This window comes from Artemia franciscana, chromosome 17 (genome assembly GCF_032884065.1).
Source record: "Artemia franciscana chromosome 17, ASM3288406v1, whole genome shotgun sequence".
In the NCBI taxonomy this organism is placed as follows: domain Eukaryota; kingdom Metazoa; phylum Arthropoda; class Branchiopoda; order Anostraca; family Artemiidae; genus Artemia; species Artemia franciscana.
This window is the reverse complement of record NC_088879.1, coordinates 22,889,590-22,908,626: the sequence shown is the minus strand read 5'-3', so window position 1 is coordinate 22,908,626 and position 19,037 is coordinate 22,889,590. Positions and strand designations below refer to the sequence as shown.

Below are 19,037 nucleotides of genomic sequence, written 5' to 3'. Positions count from 1 at the left end.
GCACCCTGCTTGTGAAAATGGCATAGTGCATCTATGTGGTCAAAAGGGCCTGTCTGTAATATCTTGCAAATGGCTTAGGCTGTTAATTTGAAAAATTCAGCGAATATTAAGGGATATGTTGCATTAAATCAAAATACACTAGGTTCATCCAAGTTGTCAAAAAGTACATCTGTGCATGTTTATATTGATCTCAGGAACAGACTTGGGTGTTAAATTGAAACTTCCATAGAATGCTAAGGGGGAGGTTGAACAAAATCAAATGAGACTATATGCATCTGGGTTGTCAAAACCACGTATCCTCAATATTTCAAAAACAGTAAGGAAATGGTATAAAATTGAACAGTCGTAGAATATGGAAGGGGATGTTGAACTTAAAGACAGTATGTGTGCTCCAGTTTTCCATCTCAGGAACAGCTAGAATTATTAAATTAAAACTTTCAGGATATGTTGATTGGGATGTTGAACTAGCTTAAAAGACATTCATAATACTTTTCACCTTGCTGAAAAGTATTATAATTATGTATGAAAGATGAAAGAATATATGCATCCTGATTGTCAAAAAGATATATCTGCAATATCTCAGGATTGACCAATGGTATTTAGTTGAAACTTTTAGGGGATGTTGAACCAAATCAAAATATATTATGTATTTCCAGCATGTTAGAATGGTGTGCACAATATCTAAGGAGCAGTTTAGTGTGTTATGTTGAAATTTTCAGAGAATGTTGAGGGGGATGTTGAACTCAGTTAAAAGACTTTCTTTGCATCCTGGTGGTCAAGAGCCTATATATAAAATATCTAAAAAAAATGCTAATGACATTTAGTTGAAACTTTCAGAGAATTTTGAGGGGGATGTCAAAATGAATAAAAAGGCACTAATTACAACTAATAAATAAGAGTCGAACATTTTAATTCTTAAGCCAAAGTCATGAAAACTGGAGATATATTCATTATATAAACCAATAACGAAACTTCAACTATTAAAAAGGAACAACAATTTATTGAAATAGAAGCTTTACAAAACTTTCCAGAAACTTTTCAAAATCAAACAAAAAATAATTAAAACAGAAACTTTCTGAAGAAGATGTTTTCTAAAGAAAAGTAAAGTCATATAAAACCTAAGACCAGTAGAAACAGATCCTATAATAATTTAAACTTTGAATGATCAGAAATCATTATCAAAGAATAAATTAAACCCAAAACAAACAGAAATTAAAATAAATGACTCTATCACACGTAAAGACAACAGATCTTAAAACGAGTAAAAATAAAATTTAATATTCAAGTCAAACTTAAAACAAACAAAAGTTACTACAAACACAAGTTTGGCTTCTCTCCCCCTCTCCTAACCGTAATAGTTTTTAAGTCTAATGTTCTATCGAGAAATAAAAAAAAAATCAGTGAAATAAAATCTTGAATTGGTGAGATTTACAGAGATTAATATCATTTCAAATTATGTATTCAGTTTGTGTTCGTTATTTCTTTTCAGTCGCCTTAATGTTTTAAAAATTAAAGCACCTTGTTCAAAATAAGCTATATATAGTTAAAAAAAATTAAATGGTGCAATAATCTCTAGAACTATTGTAGTTAGGGGGAAGGGGGAGTAGTTAAACTCCTTTTTGTTGTACTTTTTGCTCGTTTTAAGTTTGACTTGAATATTAAATTTAATTTTTACTTGTTTTAAGATTTATTTATTCATCTACATCAGCATCTATTATGTCTTCATCTATTATCAGCATCTATCTTTATGTTTTGTGTGATTAATTACTTTAATCACTGTTCGTTCTGGGATTCATTTATTCTTTGATAGTAATTTTGCGTAGTTTTAGTTTGAATTATTACAGGCCTAATTTGCCTGGTGTTAAGTTTTATATGGGTTTTTACCTTTCTTTGAAAGCTTTCTTCTCGGATTTTTATTTTATTAAAATTAATATGAAAAAAATACCCAAATTGGCTTAAATCCTGTTGAGATCAACTAAATTATTAATTATAATTTTTCAAAATCTAGAGCTGATGAGAAATAAACTAAATACCAAAATTGTAACAAAAAAAATTATATAAATAGACTTTTGTTAAAGTTTAGATAGGTTTCTATTCTTCTGCAAGCACAACTAACTACTACGGACTTCATCTAGTGGGGTGTATGGCAGCAGAGACAAATTCTGAAACAATATCTACAACATTGGTCATTTTACCAGTGTTGGAAATTCAGTCTCAGACATAGAATAATATGATCGTAATTACCTTTATTCCCCCTTTGGAGCAAAGTAAGGTCCAATACCAAATCTCTTTGGCTCCATTGTTGATAGTGGTGGCTATTTATGGATTCTTATTGTCACTTGTCTTCTAACCACAGACAATTTGAGGCAATTTGTTGTCTTTTCATACTGTACTTTTCAAAGATATTCTATTATTGAAGCAAGTCCGATTTCTACCAACGATATCTAATAAGCTGAAAATTTTGGTTTTCGTTTTTCAGGTTTTTGAATTGTTGTAATCCCTTGTTGAAATATATACAGATATTTTTGTTATTACCAGCCGCTGGGCTCCAGCACTCGGCACGTGGCAGGCTTCTTTTTATGGATTCTTATTGTCACTTTTCCTCTAACCGTGGACAATTTTCTGTCTTTTAATTCTGCAGTTTGTTTCAAAGTTATTTGATTATTAAAGCAAGTTCGATTTCTAACAACGATATTTACTAAGCTTCAAATTTCGGTTTTCTTTCTTAAGGTTTTTGAATTATTTCAGTACCTTGTTAAAGTATATATACAAATATTTTTGCAATTACAAATTTTTTTATTATTAAAGCAAGTCCGATTTCTAACAACAATATCTACTAAGCTTCAAACTTCTGTTTTTCTTAAGGTTTTTGAATTGTTGTAATCCCTTGTTAAAATATATACAAATATTTTTGCAACTACGATTTTTTTGCTCTTTACATAATTACATACATAGAATCTTTTGAAAGATATTTGATTATTAGTCCAATTTCTAGTTATTAGTCCAATTACTAGTCCAATTTCTAACAACGGTTTCTACTAAGCTTCAAACTTTTGGTTTTCTTTTTAAGATTTTTAACTCATAACTAAACTTGTTAAAATACAGGCCTATTAAAGTGACGTTGTCACACTTATATGGAAAAATTGAAGATTTCCATGCATGGAGAAGTTTATAGAGAAAGTTTATTTGAGCCCTACGGCCATGCACAACTTGATTTAATAATACAACACTGCACAGAACACACATTGAATATAAAACAATACTTATTTTCATTCACTCGGGCTCGACTGAGCCACTCCCGCCTTTTCCACATATCGTGCCATTTTGCATATGGTTCCAGGCTTTGAAGAAATAAAATATGGTCCCAGGCTTTGGTTAAAATAAAATATTCTTTTAAATCGATTGGCTATCTCAGAATTTTTAATCATTAGCAAATTAACAATCATTAGCAAATTTTTAGGGATTTCTGGTATTTCTTAGGTTTGGATGGCTCTCAGGATCCTTAATCTAGCCAAAAGCCAACTATTTTTTTTTTCCACCTCGTTGGGCCCCTGCCTTTAATTATTAGATAAATGACCCACTTCGTGATCACAAAAACAAGAAATCATTTGTCAGTTTCTTCTAATCAGTAGGGAAATCAAAAGAACGGAATAATAACAATAATAGTTAAATATTTAATAGCAAAAGAAATGCATAAATTAATAATGAAAGATTTTACAATTTAATAAATTCTTTTTTAATTAAATAAAAATTTTAGAAAATATAATAAAAGAACTAAATAACAAGTTGAGAATGAATGAATGACTGTATTTAAAGCCATTTTTCAGGCCGTATACATACATATACAACAACGAACAAACTAAATCATGTAACACTTGACTTTCGAATAATAAGATCATTCCCGACAAAATTTCCCACTGGCACTATATTTACTTTCGACGTCGACTTTGAAGTCGACGTCGAAATACCGCATTTCCGGGTAACACCTTTTTTTTCCAAACACTATAAAGAGGCAGACAGTTTGCTCCCACCTGCATCCATGACCTCAGGGATTCTTTGGAATCCCTAATTTAAAATCAAACTCTTCGTCGTATTTTTTTCACCTTATAGTGAGAAATTAAGCTTTCCGACTGGCTAAGCTCGCTCCACCATTTCTGAATTTCTTGGTCTTTCAATCTTAATTGGATCTCTGATAGAAAAACTTTCTGATCTGGGATTGGGCCATCATCTCCATTCCACGCATATGATAAGCCTGTGCTGTCCAGGAGTTTTTTGACATAGAAGGGCCATGAAGATTTTTGTCCCAGGACAAGTAATTCACTATAGATTTTATTTGCTGATTTTTTTTTCATTTTTGGTCATTTAAAATCAATGTCTTTATTTTAAATTACAGTATATTGTTTCCATTTTAGTCTGTTCTTATTCAAATGGACTCAAGCAGTGATGAAGAAGAGGTTGTGGCAATTGAGCTCCCACCATCTGAATTTAAAGGAACTCTATGCAAATGGACAAACTATATCCATGGTTGGCAAAATAGATATATTGTCCTTGATAGGGGAATATTATCATATTATAAATCAGAATTAGACACCGAATTTGGCTGCAGAGGGTCAGTGAGCATACAAAAAGCACAAATACAGGTATGACTAGGACTGGATCCACCAACAAATTTCGGTGAGAGTGGGGATTTATTTTTTTTACCCTTGCTTAAGCGGTTTTTAAAATAAAAATATAGAAGTCTCTGAAAGTTTTTGAAAGAAGGGTACAATTGATGAAACCTTATTGATAGATTTGCTACAATTGCTTATTTCAGGAATTCACCCGGGCCAGATTAAAAGCCAGACATAGAGGGAGGTTTAAGGTCTCATTTGAAAGCTAACATTCTTATCTACAGTACTTTTTGTAAACAACAAACGGTAATATATTGAAAAAAAATATTTTTTGACAAAACTACATTTTATACAAGATGATAAATCACACGACAACAGCTGATAAAGCACACGTATCTTTTGAAAAGTTGCTTTTCAGGAGTATCATGTCATTTTTGATTGACTTCGCTGTTTGATCCTCTACTAAGTTCGGTCTAAGAACAACTGAAGACTTTTCCTTGTGAGTGATATACACACTAGATATTCTAGTTGCGGCGTCAGATGCATAAAGCACTTACAAAGGGTACAGTTCGGAAATTTTATTTTAAATTGGCCTTACCCAAAATTCTATGACTACTGGTTGGGTATAATTACCCCTGTTGAAAAAAAAGGAAAAAAGAAAAGGGACACACAACCACTTCCCATGTAAAAACCTTGCTTTTCGCGGGTATGATGTCATATTTGAGTGAATCCGCTGCTTAACATGTTAAAAAGTAATTTTCCTTGCTTCTCATGCTAGAAGACTAATTTGTGAGTGCGGGGTTTTTGGTTATAGTGATTCAAATGGTTCAGTTTTCTTTCTGGTCTGACGCCATTTTTGAGTGGTTTCAGATTATACTCATAAGTTTGTCCTTGCAATAAACTTATAGTCCTAAAAGGCTTATACAAGACTATTGTGTTAAATTCAACAATAAAGATCAAAGATCTTAAAGATTAAATTTTTGTTAATCTTACTTATGCGTTTGGAAGCAATATTGGGCTATACCCCACTCCCCCCCCCCAAAAAAAAACACACACAAATCCTACTTCTTCGACTTCTTTGCAGAGCAGAACACTGGGCTATAGAAACGTGAGGATAAGTGATATAATGAATACCTGATATGTTTTCATTATAGCTTCAATCAAGAATTCAATTACATTATCATCATTACCCTTTATTACTTTCCAACAGCAATGATTGCAAGTCGTCGTTTATTTGAAATTGTTTCGACAAAACTTATCAGGTTAGATTTATATACTTTGACAAGCTGCAATAACTTCTTCATGATTGGGCAAATTTTGAGAATCAGTGTTCATTGCGCATTTATTGGAAATAAGACTGAAAGTGAAAACAGACATATTACAGTGGCGAGCTGTAACTACTTGCAGTACTGCAGATATCATACAGCATTAATGCCGAATCCCGACAGTATTCGGCATTCAGACGGGGTCTCATATGCTTGAACAGTGTTCATGCAACAAAGACCTTCGTGAATGTTTTCTTTTAAGCCAATTTCTATGGCAATATTCAGAGCATATTCACTGTATTTCTTATTGTACGCGCCTTGCGTTGACGGAGTTCCCAATATATCTTTATTTGGGCCAACATTGAAGGTCTTCCAGCTAACCCTGGCATGCTTACATAGTCTTTTATTATCACTGTGTCACCAATTTTATAAATTTGGCATTAAACCATAAATCATCATATGCATGATGATACACCATACTTGTCTTTTGACAAGAAAATATAACGCAAACATATTTTGTGCCATTTTTGATTGATTTTGCTTCTTGATTTTCTGTGGGTTGTCTTTTACTATTCCAGCAAAGAAAAAGTCATCGACTTGTTCCTGTCTGTAATTATCTTTGAAAAAATGTAGTTTGTGAAACAAATCCAGAGGGAATGTCTGTAGTGTATTTAACTCACAATGGTTGAAAGTCATAAGTCGATTGGACAACACGAAGAATTTTTTCCGTGGAAATGACGTCATACGGCTATGAGACTCTCCTGTTGAGAACATCCTCAAGCAAGAATTCTATTAAATGAAGACACAAATATACTTGTTTCATCTGAAAATTAAAAACTCATTATAAATGGTTTATTTCAATCTGACATCATTTTCAGGGATTTCAGGGTATTTTTTTCAATAGTTTCAGAAACATTATAATATTGTTTGTGCTGAAAGGACGACTCGAAGGGGTAGTTTTTGGCCTGTGCCCCTCTTCCCAGGAGATTCAAGGTTGCACTGTATAGAGGACTGATGGACAAAAATAACTAAAGGGGAAGTCCAATATTCGTTGGTGCCCCCCCCCCCCCCCTCCACCAGAAATTTAAAAAAGGCATTTTATTGGTGGAAAAGCTTATGTTTTTTACTGATGTCTCAAGTACAAGTGGGAACCAGTTGGAACAATACATTTTTACAGCCCTTGCTGACACTGAAAAGTCTAATCCTCGCCAGACATGCATTAAAAGTGCGTTTGATTCCTTAATTCATTCGTTCATGCTTCTTCATATGACAAAGTGAGACGTTGACCCATCAGTTGTCTGTGTTCTTAGGAACTTATATAGGAATCTGAGAGTGTGTTTAAAGCCCCCATCCCGTTTCGCCTGCAGTCGGCTCTTCATCAATCCCAATACAACTCCATTAGTTCTCGTGTGAGGCCAAACTCTTTGAATCCCTTGAATATTCCCGTAAATCCTCAGTACCCCATCCCTCTTAAGAAAGGGACTAGACAGGGAGCTATCACTTCCCTAACCCTGTTCAATAATGGTGTCCTGGACGCTCAGGCAAAATGTCTTCCTTCTTACATTCTTGGGGGAATTGATGTGTCTCTTATGCATTATGCTGATGACATTTTGAATCTTAGTCGTACGATCATTGAGGTAGGCATTGGTAGGCATCAGGGCATTGAGTAGAATTTCAAAATCCTCAAAGATGAATATGCAAAAATCCTGAATCCTGATGTCTTTGAATCCTGAGAAAACCAAAGTGGCTCTTTTCAATTTGCGAATTTCCTCTACTTCTTTCCTAAATCTGGACGGTTCTATTATCAAACACACAGACCATACACCATACCTTGGCCTTCCAATTGGCTCATCTATCGACTACAGAAGCCGTTTGCTGATTTCCCACGTTGAGCGTAAAATTAGTGTTTCTTATACTAGAATCGTAAAAACCAAACTGCGCTTCAACCATCCATCTACAACGCCACAGCCCTTCCAGATCTGCTTTACATTGCTCCTATCTGAAAATGTTTTACAGTTACAGATAAAAAGTCCATATGATCAATCTTCTTCAGATTTGCTAAGTATCTTTTACATTTGCCTCCTTGGACAAAAAACTGTAAAATTATCCATACATTTAAGTTCGCAGACCCAAATATTAGTATTAATGAATTTGTATCCTGTTTTCAAAGAAATTTTCATCACCCGTGGTCGTCAATTTATTCGTAATAGTTCGTTTGTATTAATGTAATGCATGCAATGAAGATTTCTTGTCATGAGTTTTTGTGTCATTTATTTGAATTTTCAATGTGTGTTTGTGTCCTTTTCAATGTGTCTGCGTTCCATTGTTTTCTTTTTTGTTTTTGCTTCCTTTCGTGATTATTCCGTCTATTGTATCTTTTTTGACGGGCAATAAATGAATAATAGTAATAATTTACAAATCTATACATATCTATATATATAAAAATAAGTTGTGTGTGTGTGTCTGTTGACTGACGTCATGTTTGTGTGTCGACTGATGTCATGTTTGTCGACTGACATCATTATAAGGATTGAGCTGTATATCGTCATGAAGTTGTTTGTCGACTGACGTCATGTTTGTCGACTGACGAAATTACAGATCGGGACACCAGGACACAAATGACGACCGGGACACTCAAAGAGAAATTACAGACTGGCACACCGGGACACAAATAACGACCGGGACACAGGGAATATAAATGACGACCGGGACACAGGGACACAACTACAACGGGGACGCCGGGGGGCACAGGGGGGATATATAAATGACGACCGGGACACAAGGAATGTTCGATTAGCAATCACCCTTAACAAAGCTCAAGGGCAATCATTATAATAATGAGGTATAGATCTGAATATGGATTGTTTTTCCCATGGACAATTATATGTTGCATGTTCAAGAGTCGTTTTAAACCTGACAATATATTTATATGCACAGACAATGGGACAGCGAAGAATGTTGTATATTCGCAAGTTTTACAAACATATATATATATCTATCTATATTCACAGGTGGGACACAGGGACACAACTACAATGGCGCGTAACTAATATGACGCGAAAAAAGCTAAAAAAAGAAAAAAACTTAAAAAGAAAAAACTTAAAAAACGGAAAAAAATAAAAAAGGTAAAAAACTAAACAGAAAAAAACACCGGGACACATGGAATATAAATGATGACCGGGACACAACTACAACGGGGACGCCGGGGGCACAGGGGGATATATAAATGACTACGGGGACACAGGGAATGCTCGATTAGAAATCACCATCAACAAAGCTCAAGGGCAATCATTAGAATAATGAGGTATAGATCTGAATACGGATTGTTTTTCCCGTGGACAATTATATATTGCATGTTCAAGAATCGGTAAACCCAACAATCTATTTATGTGCACAGACAATGGGACAGCGAAGAATGTTGTATATTCGCAAGTTTTACATAGTTAAAAACATATATATATCTATCTATATTCACAGGTGGGACACAGGGACACAACTACAATGGCGTGTAACTAATATCGCGCGTAACGACTTACGCGTTGGGTATCTTATCTTTAAAGGTATTACAGTTTTGACATCACATCGCCTATGGCATTCTTCTTTTTCAGAACTTTCTCCAGTAAATGAATAAAAATAGGTAAACAGTAAACTATAATAGAAATACGCATTACTGTACACATACAGTATTATGCGAATTCAAATTAAGATATTCATAATCTTGTATGCATTAGTATTAATAACAGTAATAATAAACAAAATCTGACTTCTCCGAAGAGACTTTTGCTGCCTCTAATTTAGATTATTATTATTTTTTAGGTCTGGATAAGAGTTTTCCAGATGATTGGTTCTGTGTTGTAACCCCTATGGGGCACATCACCGCACAAAAAGTACTTAATTTATTGTGTATTGTAAAACGGATTAAACAATAAATTATAACCCTTATGAATAAAGCTGTGATGAAAATGTGTATTTTTCAGAAGAAATTTGTTTCTTTGTTAACTAGCTGTTGTAAAGCTAAACTTGAAAAAAAAAAACACCTTGGGAAGGAGGAGTTTAAAAATCAAATTTTCACCGTCTCAAAAAATAAAACATAATTCAAAGCAAAATTGATTAGATGATTGAGAATTTTGGTAAATTAGCTTCGGAAATACTCGTGTGATAGTGATGTTGATAGCACAAACCCATTGGTTTGTGGTTTCTTTTGCATTTGTGAGAATCGCATGATGTGGGAATTATTAAAAAAAAAGTATCGTTGTAGAACTTTGCTGATAATGTTTCTCAAAATTTCAGCCTCACAAGTTTGACGAGTGTCGTTTCGATGTTATAATCAATCCTGATTGTGTTTGGTATCTAAGAGCTAGAAATGCAGAACAAAAACATCAATGGCTTGAGGTGCTTGATATGCAAAAGGCAAGTTAATTGGTTTATTTTTTCTAGACATTCTTGTTAAATCCTAATATTGCACTAATAAGATAAGGTTAAATAACCACTGTCGAAATTAATCGCTTCTATAAAAGTAATTAATCGCTCTTGTAAAAATGATCACATAGACAATTGTAATCAGTAACATTCAACCCAATGATGTAAATGTTAACGTGAATGTCCGAAATCTGGTTAATGTTGACATTCACTGGTGAATGTCCGAAATTCCCTTTTTATGGCACTTGGTATTAACCAAGTGACATATAGCAATAGCCAATTTAGGCACTGCTACTTTAGGCACTTCCAGGTAAGCTAGGACGATGAAATTTGGCAAGCGTATCAGGGACCGGGCCAGATTAAATTAGAAATATTCGTTTGCCCGATTTGACCATCTGGGGGGGGGAGTGGGGGGCCGGTTAATTCGCAAAAAAATAGAAAAAATGAAATATTTTTAACTTATGAGCGGGTAATTGGATCTTAATGAAATTTGATGTTTGGAATGATATTGTGTCTCAGAGCTCTTATTTTAAATCCCGACCGGATCTGATGACATTGGGGGGAGTTGGAGGGGGGAAACCTAAAGTCCCGGTTTTGCTACTTTAGGCACTTCCACGTAAGCTAGGACGATGAAATTTGGTAAGCGTATCAGGGACCGGACCAAATTAAATTAGAAATAGTCGTTTTCCCGATTTGACAATCTGGTGGGGGGGGAGTGGGGGGCCGGTTAATTCGGAAAAAATAGACAAATGAAGCATTTTTAACTTATGAGCGGGTGATTGGATCTTAATGAAATTTGATGTTTGGAATGATATTGTGTCTCAGAGCTCTTATTTTAAATCCTGACCGGATCTGATCGGGATGAAACTTGGTGGGAAAAATAAGCACAAGTCCTAGATACATAATTGACATAACCGGAACGGATCTTCTCTGTTTTGGGGAGTTGGGGGGGGGCTAGGGTTAATTCTGAAAAAATAGAAAAATGAGGTATTTGTAACTTACGAAGGAGTGATCGGATCTCAATGAAATTTGGAAAGATATCGTGTCTCAGAGCTCTTATTTTAAATCCCGACTGGATCTGGTGACATTGGGGGGAATTGAGGGGGGGCTAAGATCTTGGAACCGCAACGGATCCGTTATCTTTGGGGGAGTTGGGGAGGGTTAATTCTGCACAGATTAGAAAAATGAGGTATTTTTAACTTACGAAGGAGTGATCGGATATTAATGAAATTTGAAGTTTGGAAGTATATCGTGTCTCAGAGCTCTTATTTTTAATCCTGACTGGATCCGGTGACATTGGGGGGAATTGAGGGGGGGACCTAAAATTTTGAAAACGCTTAGAGTGGAGGGATCGGGATGAAACTTGGTGGGAAAAATAAGCACAAGTCCTAGATACGTGATTGACATAACCCGGACGGATCCGCTTTCTTTGGGGGAGTGGGGGCGAGGGTTGATTCTGAAAGATTAGAAAAATGAGGTATTTTTTACTTACGAGTTAAGAAGGAAACATGTTTGAGAAGGAAGCATGATAAGAATACAATATGCACAACAATTGTAGCAAACAGATTTTGCATGGAACTCCCTATATTTTACCCCCCCCCCCCTTAATGTGTAAATATACAGTCGAAATTATATATTTCCCCTCCATTCTCCCAATGCTTCTCTCTTGTTTCATACCTTGTACTTATTAATTGAATTAACCTTTTAAAAGAAGAACAGGAAAACAAGTGATGGGTGACAGAATGCATTGGTTTTATATAATTTGGACTATATATTTGCACAGTGTAAAAATATTTTTACACTGTGACAGTCATCAATGATGATTTTACATTCATGAACTTAGCTATTGACTTTTAATTAGTTCCCATGTCCTTTGGGCACAGACAACGCGGACCCCAGTTAATGCTCACCTTTTTCAAAGGCCGCCTTTTCAAATGCGCAATTTAAATACGTATTTAAAACGTTTTCCATGAATTTTATGAGCAGGTCATTCAAAGAATCTATGTCAAAAGATAAGAATAAAATTGTAACTGAAATGTATGAACAAATTCCTACCTATAAAGAACGGTATCGATAAGTCAAAAGGGCAAGGTAATCATTTTTTATATTATTCTAAAGTCGGGTGTTGAATATTTCGATAGCCTTGCAGACTCAAAGGACTGCAGGTACATACACAGGCTCTTGGTTCGTTTTTTAGGGGGGGGGGGGTGATTAACTTAAAAAACAGCGAAAATTGGTTCTATTAGTCTGTGGCCTTTTGAAAGAAAATTACTGGTACTTATGTATCTTGGCTCTTGGCTCTTCCGACCTCGTCACAAGTGCCATATGAGCTCTTAGCTCTTGTTTCTGCTTGAATTCGGTTAGTTTCTCGAGTCAGTTTTTCAGTCTTACGTGAGCTATGATGGTAAAAGTTAAAGTCAGGTTAAGTTATGTTAGATTAGGTTAGATTATAAATATCAGAAATGGGTTAAAAACCTAACATGACCTAATCTAACCTAACCAAACCATGACAATGGAATGTCATCATCAAACCTTGCATTAAACTGAAAAAGTTGACTGGTGCCATCCACTAATTCCAAGGATAAAAAATCTATTTCGGACACTCATCGGTGAATATCGAATTCATGAATTTTGAATATTCACGGTAACATTGACATACATTAGTGAAGAAGAATAGGTCTCTCATAAGTTTTCTTCCAACTTCATTGCATAGAATGGATGGTTTTGGAAACCCGAGATAGGATTCATTTCATTGCAATTTAAAGGCTCTATTCTTTTTCTAATACCAGAAGCAATCAGAGGGCAATATGAAAACCCACTCAGTGCATTTAGTACCTCCAAGCACACCAGAAGCCCAACATAGATAAAACTAAAACCTTAAGATAGGGAGTTTCATCAAATCAAATTAGAGGGAAAAAACGTGCCTCTAGAAGTGACATATTAAGTGCAGCCCTAGGAATAAGAACCCAAAATCTTGAAAATAGCCCATATGAAACAAAGGGCTCGTGTATGTACTTTAATAGAAGTATGGACCTGCCAAAAAGTGTTTGATTTCAGGGTCACATCATTACTTTCAATGTGTATGAATGCAATGTGTAAATGAAGGACTCAAATTGCCCTCTAAATATCAATCGCCGGAAATTTTTCACCAGGAATTGAATTGAAGAGTTTCTGAATTTGCTGGTTACAAATCTGGGGCTAGTTGTGCAACATAGACATCCAAATTAAAAAAAAGGCAAAGTAGGCATGTCACAAATTATGGACGTGTTATACCCTGTTCAAGTCAGAATGAAAATTCCTGTTTAAAGTCATTGAGCCAGTAATCACTTGAACTTCCCCCCCCCCGTCTGTGCCAGCTTAGAATATATTAACACGTTTTACTTCTTTTGAGCCACTGATAACGAATTCGAGTATGCTTAAAGATTTATTTAGAAACTAAAAGACCGAAATTACTTTTATAGGATTTTGGCAATCTAAAATTTAAAGTTTATTGCATATAGGTTTCTCGTGCCGGTTTAGAAGAAAAGAAAAAAAAGAATCCGCATTGCTCCTGAACATTTAAATAAGCAATACAAAGCATCAAACAAGACACTTTAAATTAGTTTCAGTTCAAGTTTTCCAATAGGACTAAAAATATATACTAATTAAATCCACGATTTGAGACAAGATGCTAAAAATTTGAAATTTTTCGTTTTTTTTAGAAATAGAATGAAGAGAACCTGCCAAACTAATAATGAAAAAAAATGGTTCAGTTGGAAATGAATTGATTCAAATTAAATATAATATTACTTAGGTATTCGTTTTAAGATCTTTTTTTTTATTTGTTGAATTTTTATTAGCATAGACTTTTTTGTTTGTGAGAGGATAAACGAAAAAAGTATTGACGTATCCTTTTAAAATCGTAATTCTAAAATGATTATCAGAGAAATTTTTATTTTAAGGAATTAATTTTTTCCATCTTAGAAACATGCATTTTTTTTATTTTTCTTTTTGATGGTTTGATAAAAACATTCTGTACATTTTCAGTAAAGTTCAAGTGACACTCTGATGTCCAACAGGGTTAAGGGGTGAGGTGAGAGTTCAACTCGCATTTTTATAGTTTCTGTTTTTTCAAATTTAGATTTTATGGTCAATTTTAAGTTTGAGTGTGTTTTAGATTTAATTTATTCATCCAAAACAATATATGTTTCTTTTAAGTCTGGCTTTTTGTTTGTGTACTTGTGCTCCTTTCTATATCACCATAGACTTTTCTTTTAAAAACCTTTTTGGAAAAATTTCTAATTTAATCGCGAAACTATTAAAGCAGTTAAGTTTGTTCTTCTGTGAATTAAACTATGTGAGAAACATTGTTTCAAAATACTAAAACTACATATTATTTTCACAAAATATTTCAACGATACTGTTGTTACGCCAAAATACTTAAAGATTTTTCGTGAAGAGGAAAGGATATCACGCTTGAAGTTTTTTCTAAGTGGTAAGCAAAATCTCAACAAGAAAAAAAGAAATCAAAATTTCTCTAAGTCAAGTGTTTAGTCAAAATAAAAGATTCCAACTGTCTTGATTTCATGTAAATTTATAAGTATTTTATACAAATTCATGTTAACAGTTTGAAATAAAAAGGTCTACATTGATAAACACTAAGCAGTCAGTCTATGTAGACCAAGAGCGTCAATTGGGGGATGGAGGCAGTAGTTTTCCCCCTATCCTATTCTAAATTTTTGAAAATACATTTTTTTTTGTATTTTCATTGATAAAATACTTTTTTTTTATTTTCATTGAAAAAATACAAAACCATCGAATTTGCTCCACCTAGGTCTTTGAAAATATATTTGCCCTGTTCCCTACCACCTGTAGTTTAGTGAATTAACACCCCTGATGCTGATTTGATACGAAGTCTTCCTTCTCGGAATGACATTGAAGATCTACTGCACAGAAATACTAAGTACAAGGTTGACAGATGGTCTGAAATAGCCTTCATATCCTTACAGCAATCTTTACAGTTTGTTGAGCAATTCTCAGCATCAAAATTGACTAGAACAAGGATATATCTGGAATTGGTTTCTGGCCTTTGTCTTTACTTCCGCAGCTCTCATATTCTTCATTTTAAAAAACGTTGGCCTGCGTTTTTAAAGAAAGGAAGTTGATTTGGTTTGACACTTAGGGAGTTGCTGATCTAGCTGCACACTCTATGAATTGAAAAATTATGTTGCTTGATATTACACGTCTTCTTCCTTTGGCAACTCTTGGCAATTCGCTATATCTAATTCTTGTTTCAATTTATTCCCGTTCACTTTCCTCGATTTAAACTACGAGGTGAGTTTATCCTTAGTATATTTTTGGTTGCCTATTTTTGCGGAAAATGTGCTATGGTCTGTTTAAACGCGTGGGACTTCAGCCAATTTTTTTCAATTCGTAAATCAATTATGAAAAACTTACCATCTTTGTTATTATGAGTTGGGGTAAAATTATGAGTTGGAGTCTATGTTGGCTAAAAAAAAGTGAACCTGAGTCTATATTTGGATTTTTTTTCATTTTTTCACTCTGGACACACTATCAACATTGGCCCTATGCATAGTTCGTATTTTATGATTTATTAAAACCTATTTGTGCCTGAACCGCTTTTGTAGAGAACCGCTTTTCTGTCTTGTTTCAATTTATTCCCGTTCACTTTCCTCGATTTAAACTACGAGGTGAGTTTATCCTTAGTATATTTTTGGTTGCCTATTTTTGCGGAAAATGTGCTATGGTCTGTTTAAACGCGTGGGACTTCAGCCAATTTTTTTCAATTCGTAAATCAATTATGAAAAACTTACCATCTTTGTTATTATGAGTTGGGGTAAAATTATGAGTTGGAGTCTATGTTGGCTAAAAAAAAGTGAACCTGAGTCTATATTTGGATTTTTTTTCATTTTTTCACTCTGGACACACTATCAACATTGGCCCTATGCATAGTTCGTATTTTATGATTTATTAAAACCTATTTGTGCCTGAACCGCTTTTGTAGAGACCTTTAAGGATTTTAGTATGGGACTGTATAAAAATCCTGTTCATCTGAACTTGGCTAAAGTTAAATCTATCAAAAATACAGAATATAAGCTTGTAGTGGAAGAAGTAAAAATAGATATTACTTTAGCTGTACTTCACTGAGTTAACTGCTCCTAGCGCCATTGCCTTTCAGTTTGGATCAAAATGAAAAGAGCTGAACAATTGGAGAAATATCTTTTTTTTTAATTTAGACACAGTTTTTCCTTACTTCTATTTGTTTTATATTGTAAGTCCTAGCGTCTTCGTGACGTTCATGTCAATTATCTTTTTTCAAAATTCGTAGTTGAGTTTCTTCCGCAAAATGAGACACTTCTTACTAAGCTAGTTTTGGGAAATTACACAAATTTTCCTTATTGTTGCACAAAAAAAACGCCAAGAAACACTAAAGCTAGATTTTTCGGGGAGTTTTTCTTCGGCACCCGTGCTGGTTTCTACTCTTATAAGTTACCAGTATTCTTTGACATGTAGCCTACTAGTGTCTCTACTTTGAAAGGAGTAAGCCCTCTTTTTTATGATATTTAACGAAGATTGGCTGCGTTGATTGTAAAACTAACTGTGAACCTAGATAAGGATACAAATCTGGTCACGATATTATTTTCTTCTTCTCATTTAACAGCCAGGTTTGCCACCAAGGTTACGTTCATACCATTTTGGTACGTTTTAAGTAAAGCGCTACATTTTACTTTACGGTCCTAGAAACAGTACATTTTTGTTACATTTTTTAATTTATGTTGCATTTTTGAAGAATGAATAAGTTGTACATTTTATAGTAGGGAACCAAGTGTAGCCTAATGTAGAGCAAAAGTAAATGAAGAAAGGACAGAATAAGTACAGCTAGTATTTTCGTTTTGGTTTTTGTAGTTAATCTGAGCACATTATAGGGTAGTTCTAGATGTTGCTGGTCTCTTTTTTTCTTTTCTTTTTTGTAATCGGTGACGAGCGTGTTTACCTTCTGCTGGGATGCCCTTTTTCTTTAATGCGAGTAGCACCAGGCATATGGTCAGCTGAGGATAATTTACATCTGTTCTCCTTTAGTTTTCGTGAAACAATGCATCTGATCAGTCTCCTGGCAAGGCTGAGAATGCTACTCCATGAATAGCATTATGCGTAATGAGTCAAAATTTTGATTGATTGTCTATCTTTTCCCTATTTAAGGTTACTTACGGGGAAGCTAGTAATGGCTCTGGACTCAAACGCCATGGTAGTTCTGTATCAATTGTTTCAGCTTCTGTAAACTCTGTTTCACATTCACAATCTACCAAAAGTGAGTAGTTATATCTTCTTTCTTTTCATACTTTATCTTTTCTCAGCTTTATCACTTTTTGTTTTGCTTTTACTGAAAATACTGTTTTGAAAATTACTGAATCGAAAACAATGAATTTCATGATAGTCAAGAAGCGTCGTTAATTCTTAAAAAAAAATGAATTTCTTGACAATTATTTACAGTCAAACGTTTCAGCTACAACTTTATCTCAAACTGTTTTATTTTCACCTTTGCAAACTCGCAGTAGAATTCAATTCCCTGGAATATAATGAAAATGTATTTCTCTGGGAAAAAAAGGTGTGTCAACAAATGTTAGAAAGTTCATTTACACAAGCCTGAACGCTCCTTATCCTTGACTACTTGGTTGTGAAGCGCATGGCCTTTATGAATGAATGAATTAATGAATGAACTTTATTACCCGTAAAAGTATAAAAAACACAAAGTACGGAGTATTGTAAATAAACAAAAACGATAAACAACGAAGAATAAAAAAATTCAAACTAACAAAAGACAACATCGACTAATTAACCAGTATCAATATGGAAAAAAGCCTGCAGAGGGTCATAAACGTGAATGAAGTTGATAGTCTTTTTACATTAATCATCACTGGAAGACCGAATCCGAGAAGGCACATCAATTAAACCAAATCGAGCAATTATTTTTTTGTTTCGGTGCCATCTAGGAAGCCGGAGGAGGAATTTGCAATATCTGAAATAAGCCGTACGTAGAGTATGTCGATCTTTTTTACGAAACAGATGAGCCATGCCTGATAAAAACAAAAGCACAGGGGCGCAATAAGCGTTATAAATCATGCACAAACCGTTGCGGTTGTAACGGCTTTTGTTTGGGGATATTTTTCCGTAAGCGACGCGTAGGTTTTTCACGGCTTGATTCACTAGGGATGAACAGGTAGTGGAAAGTGTTGGGCCGAAACACAGACCAAGCCAACTAACTAAAGAAGAACATGGTAGAACTGCAGTCCCAGTAACGAATGGAGCGACCGCATAAGGGCTATTAAAACAAATAAACTCGCATTTAGACGCATTAATTGACAGTCCAATCTTAGATAGTTCATTGGTTAATATAGTAAAATTAGAAAGCAATCCACGGCGAGTCTGGGCAACAAGAAGAACGTCATCTGCATATGCAATAGAAGACAAACCAGTATTACCGTAAAAAACAGAACTTCTAAGGGGACGCAGGCGCGATGCAAGCACGCATTTAAATATACTGGGAGACAATACGTCACCTTGCCGAACTCCCTTATTAATTTTTACCGGGTCAGATATTTGGCCATTCCAGGTAACTTGAATTTTAGACTTTGAATACCAAGAAGACAATAAACTTAGTACGGAAGGATTAACACCTGAAGACGCAAGGGAAAATAGAGCCTGAGAGTGCACAATATTGTCGAAAGCTCCAGAAATATCAACA

At 34.5% G+C, this 19,037-nt stretch overlaps 1 protein-coding gene across 5 annotated transcripts in view; it reads left to right on the top strand.

Moving 5' to 3' along the window:
• Nucleotides 1-19,037, top strand: part of LOC136038016 (ceramide transfer protein-like) — a 56,513-nt gene that overhangs the window by 6,038 nt on the left and 31,438 nt on the right. For 4 of the 5 annotated variants that reach the window (XM_065720944.1, XM_065720947.1, XM_065720945.1 and 1 more), the window contains exons 2-4: nucleotides 4,413-4,640; nucleotides 10,166-10,285; nucleotides 17,495-17,603. In XM_065720944.1, the coding sequence (XP_065577016.1) occupies nucleotides 4,428-4,640; nucleotides 10,166-10,285; nucleotides 17,495-17,603 (442 nt within the window). In that variant the 5' untranslated portion in view covers nucleotides 4,413-4,427. The remainder of the gene's footprint in view (nucleotides 1-4,412; nucleotides 4,641-10,165; nucleotides 10,286-17,494; nucleotides 17,604-19,037) is intronic. The other variant, XM_065720948.1, reaches the window with a different exon arrangement.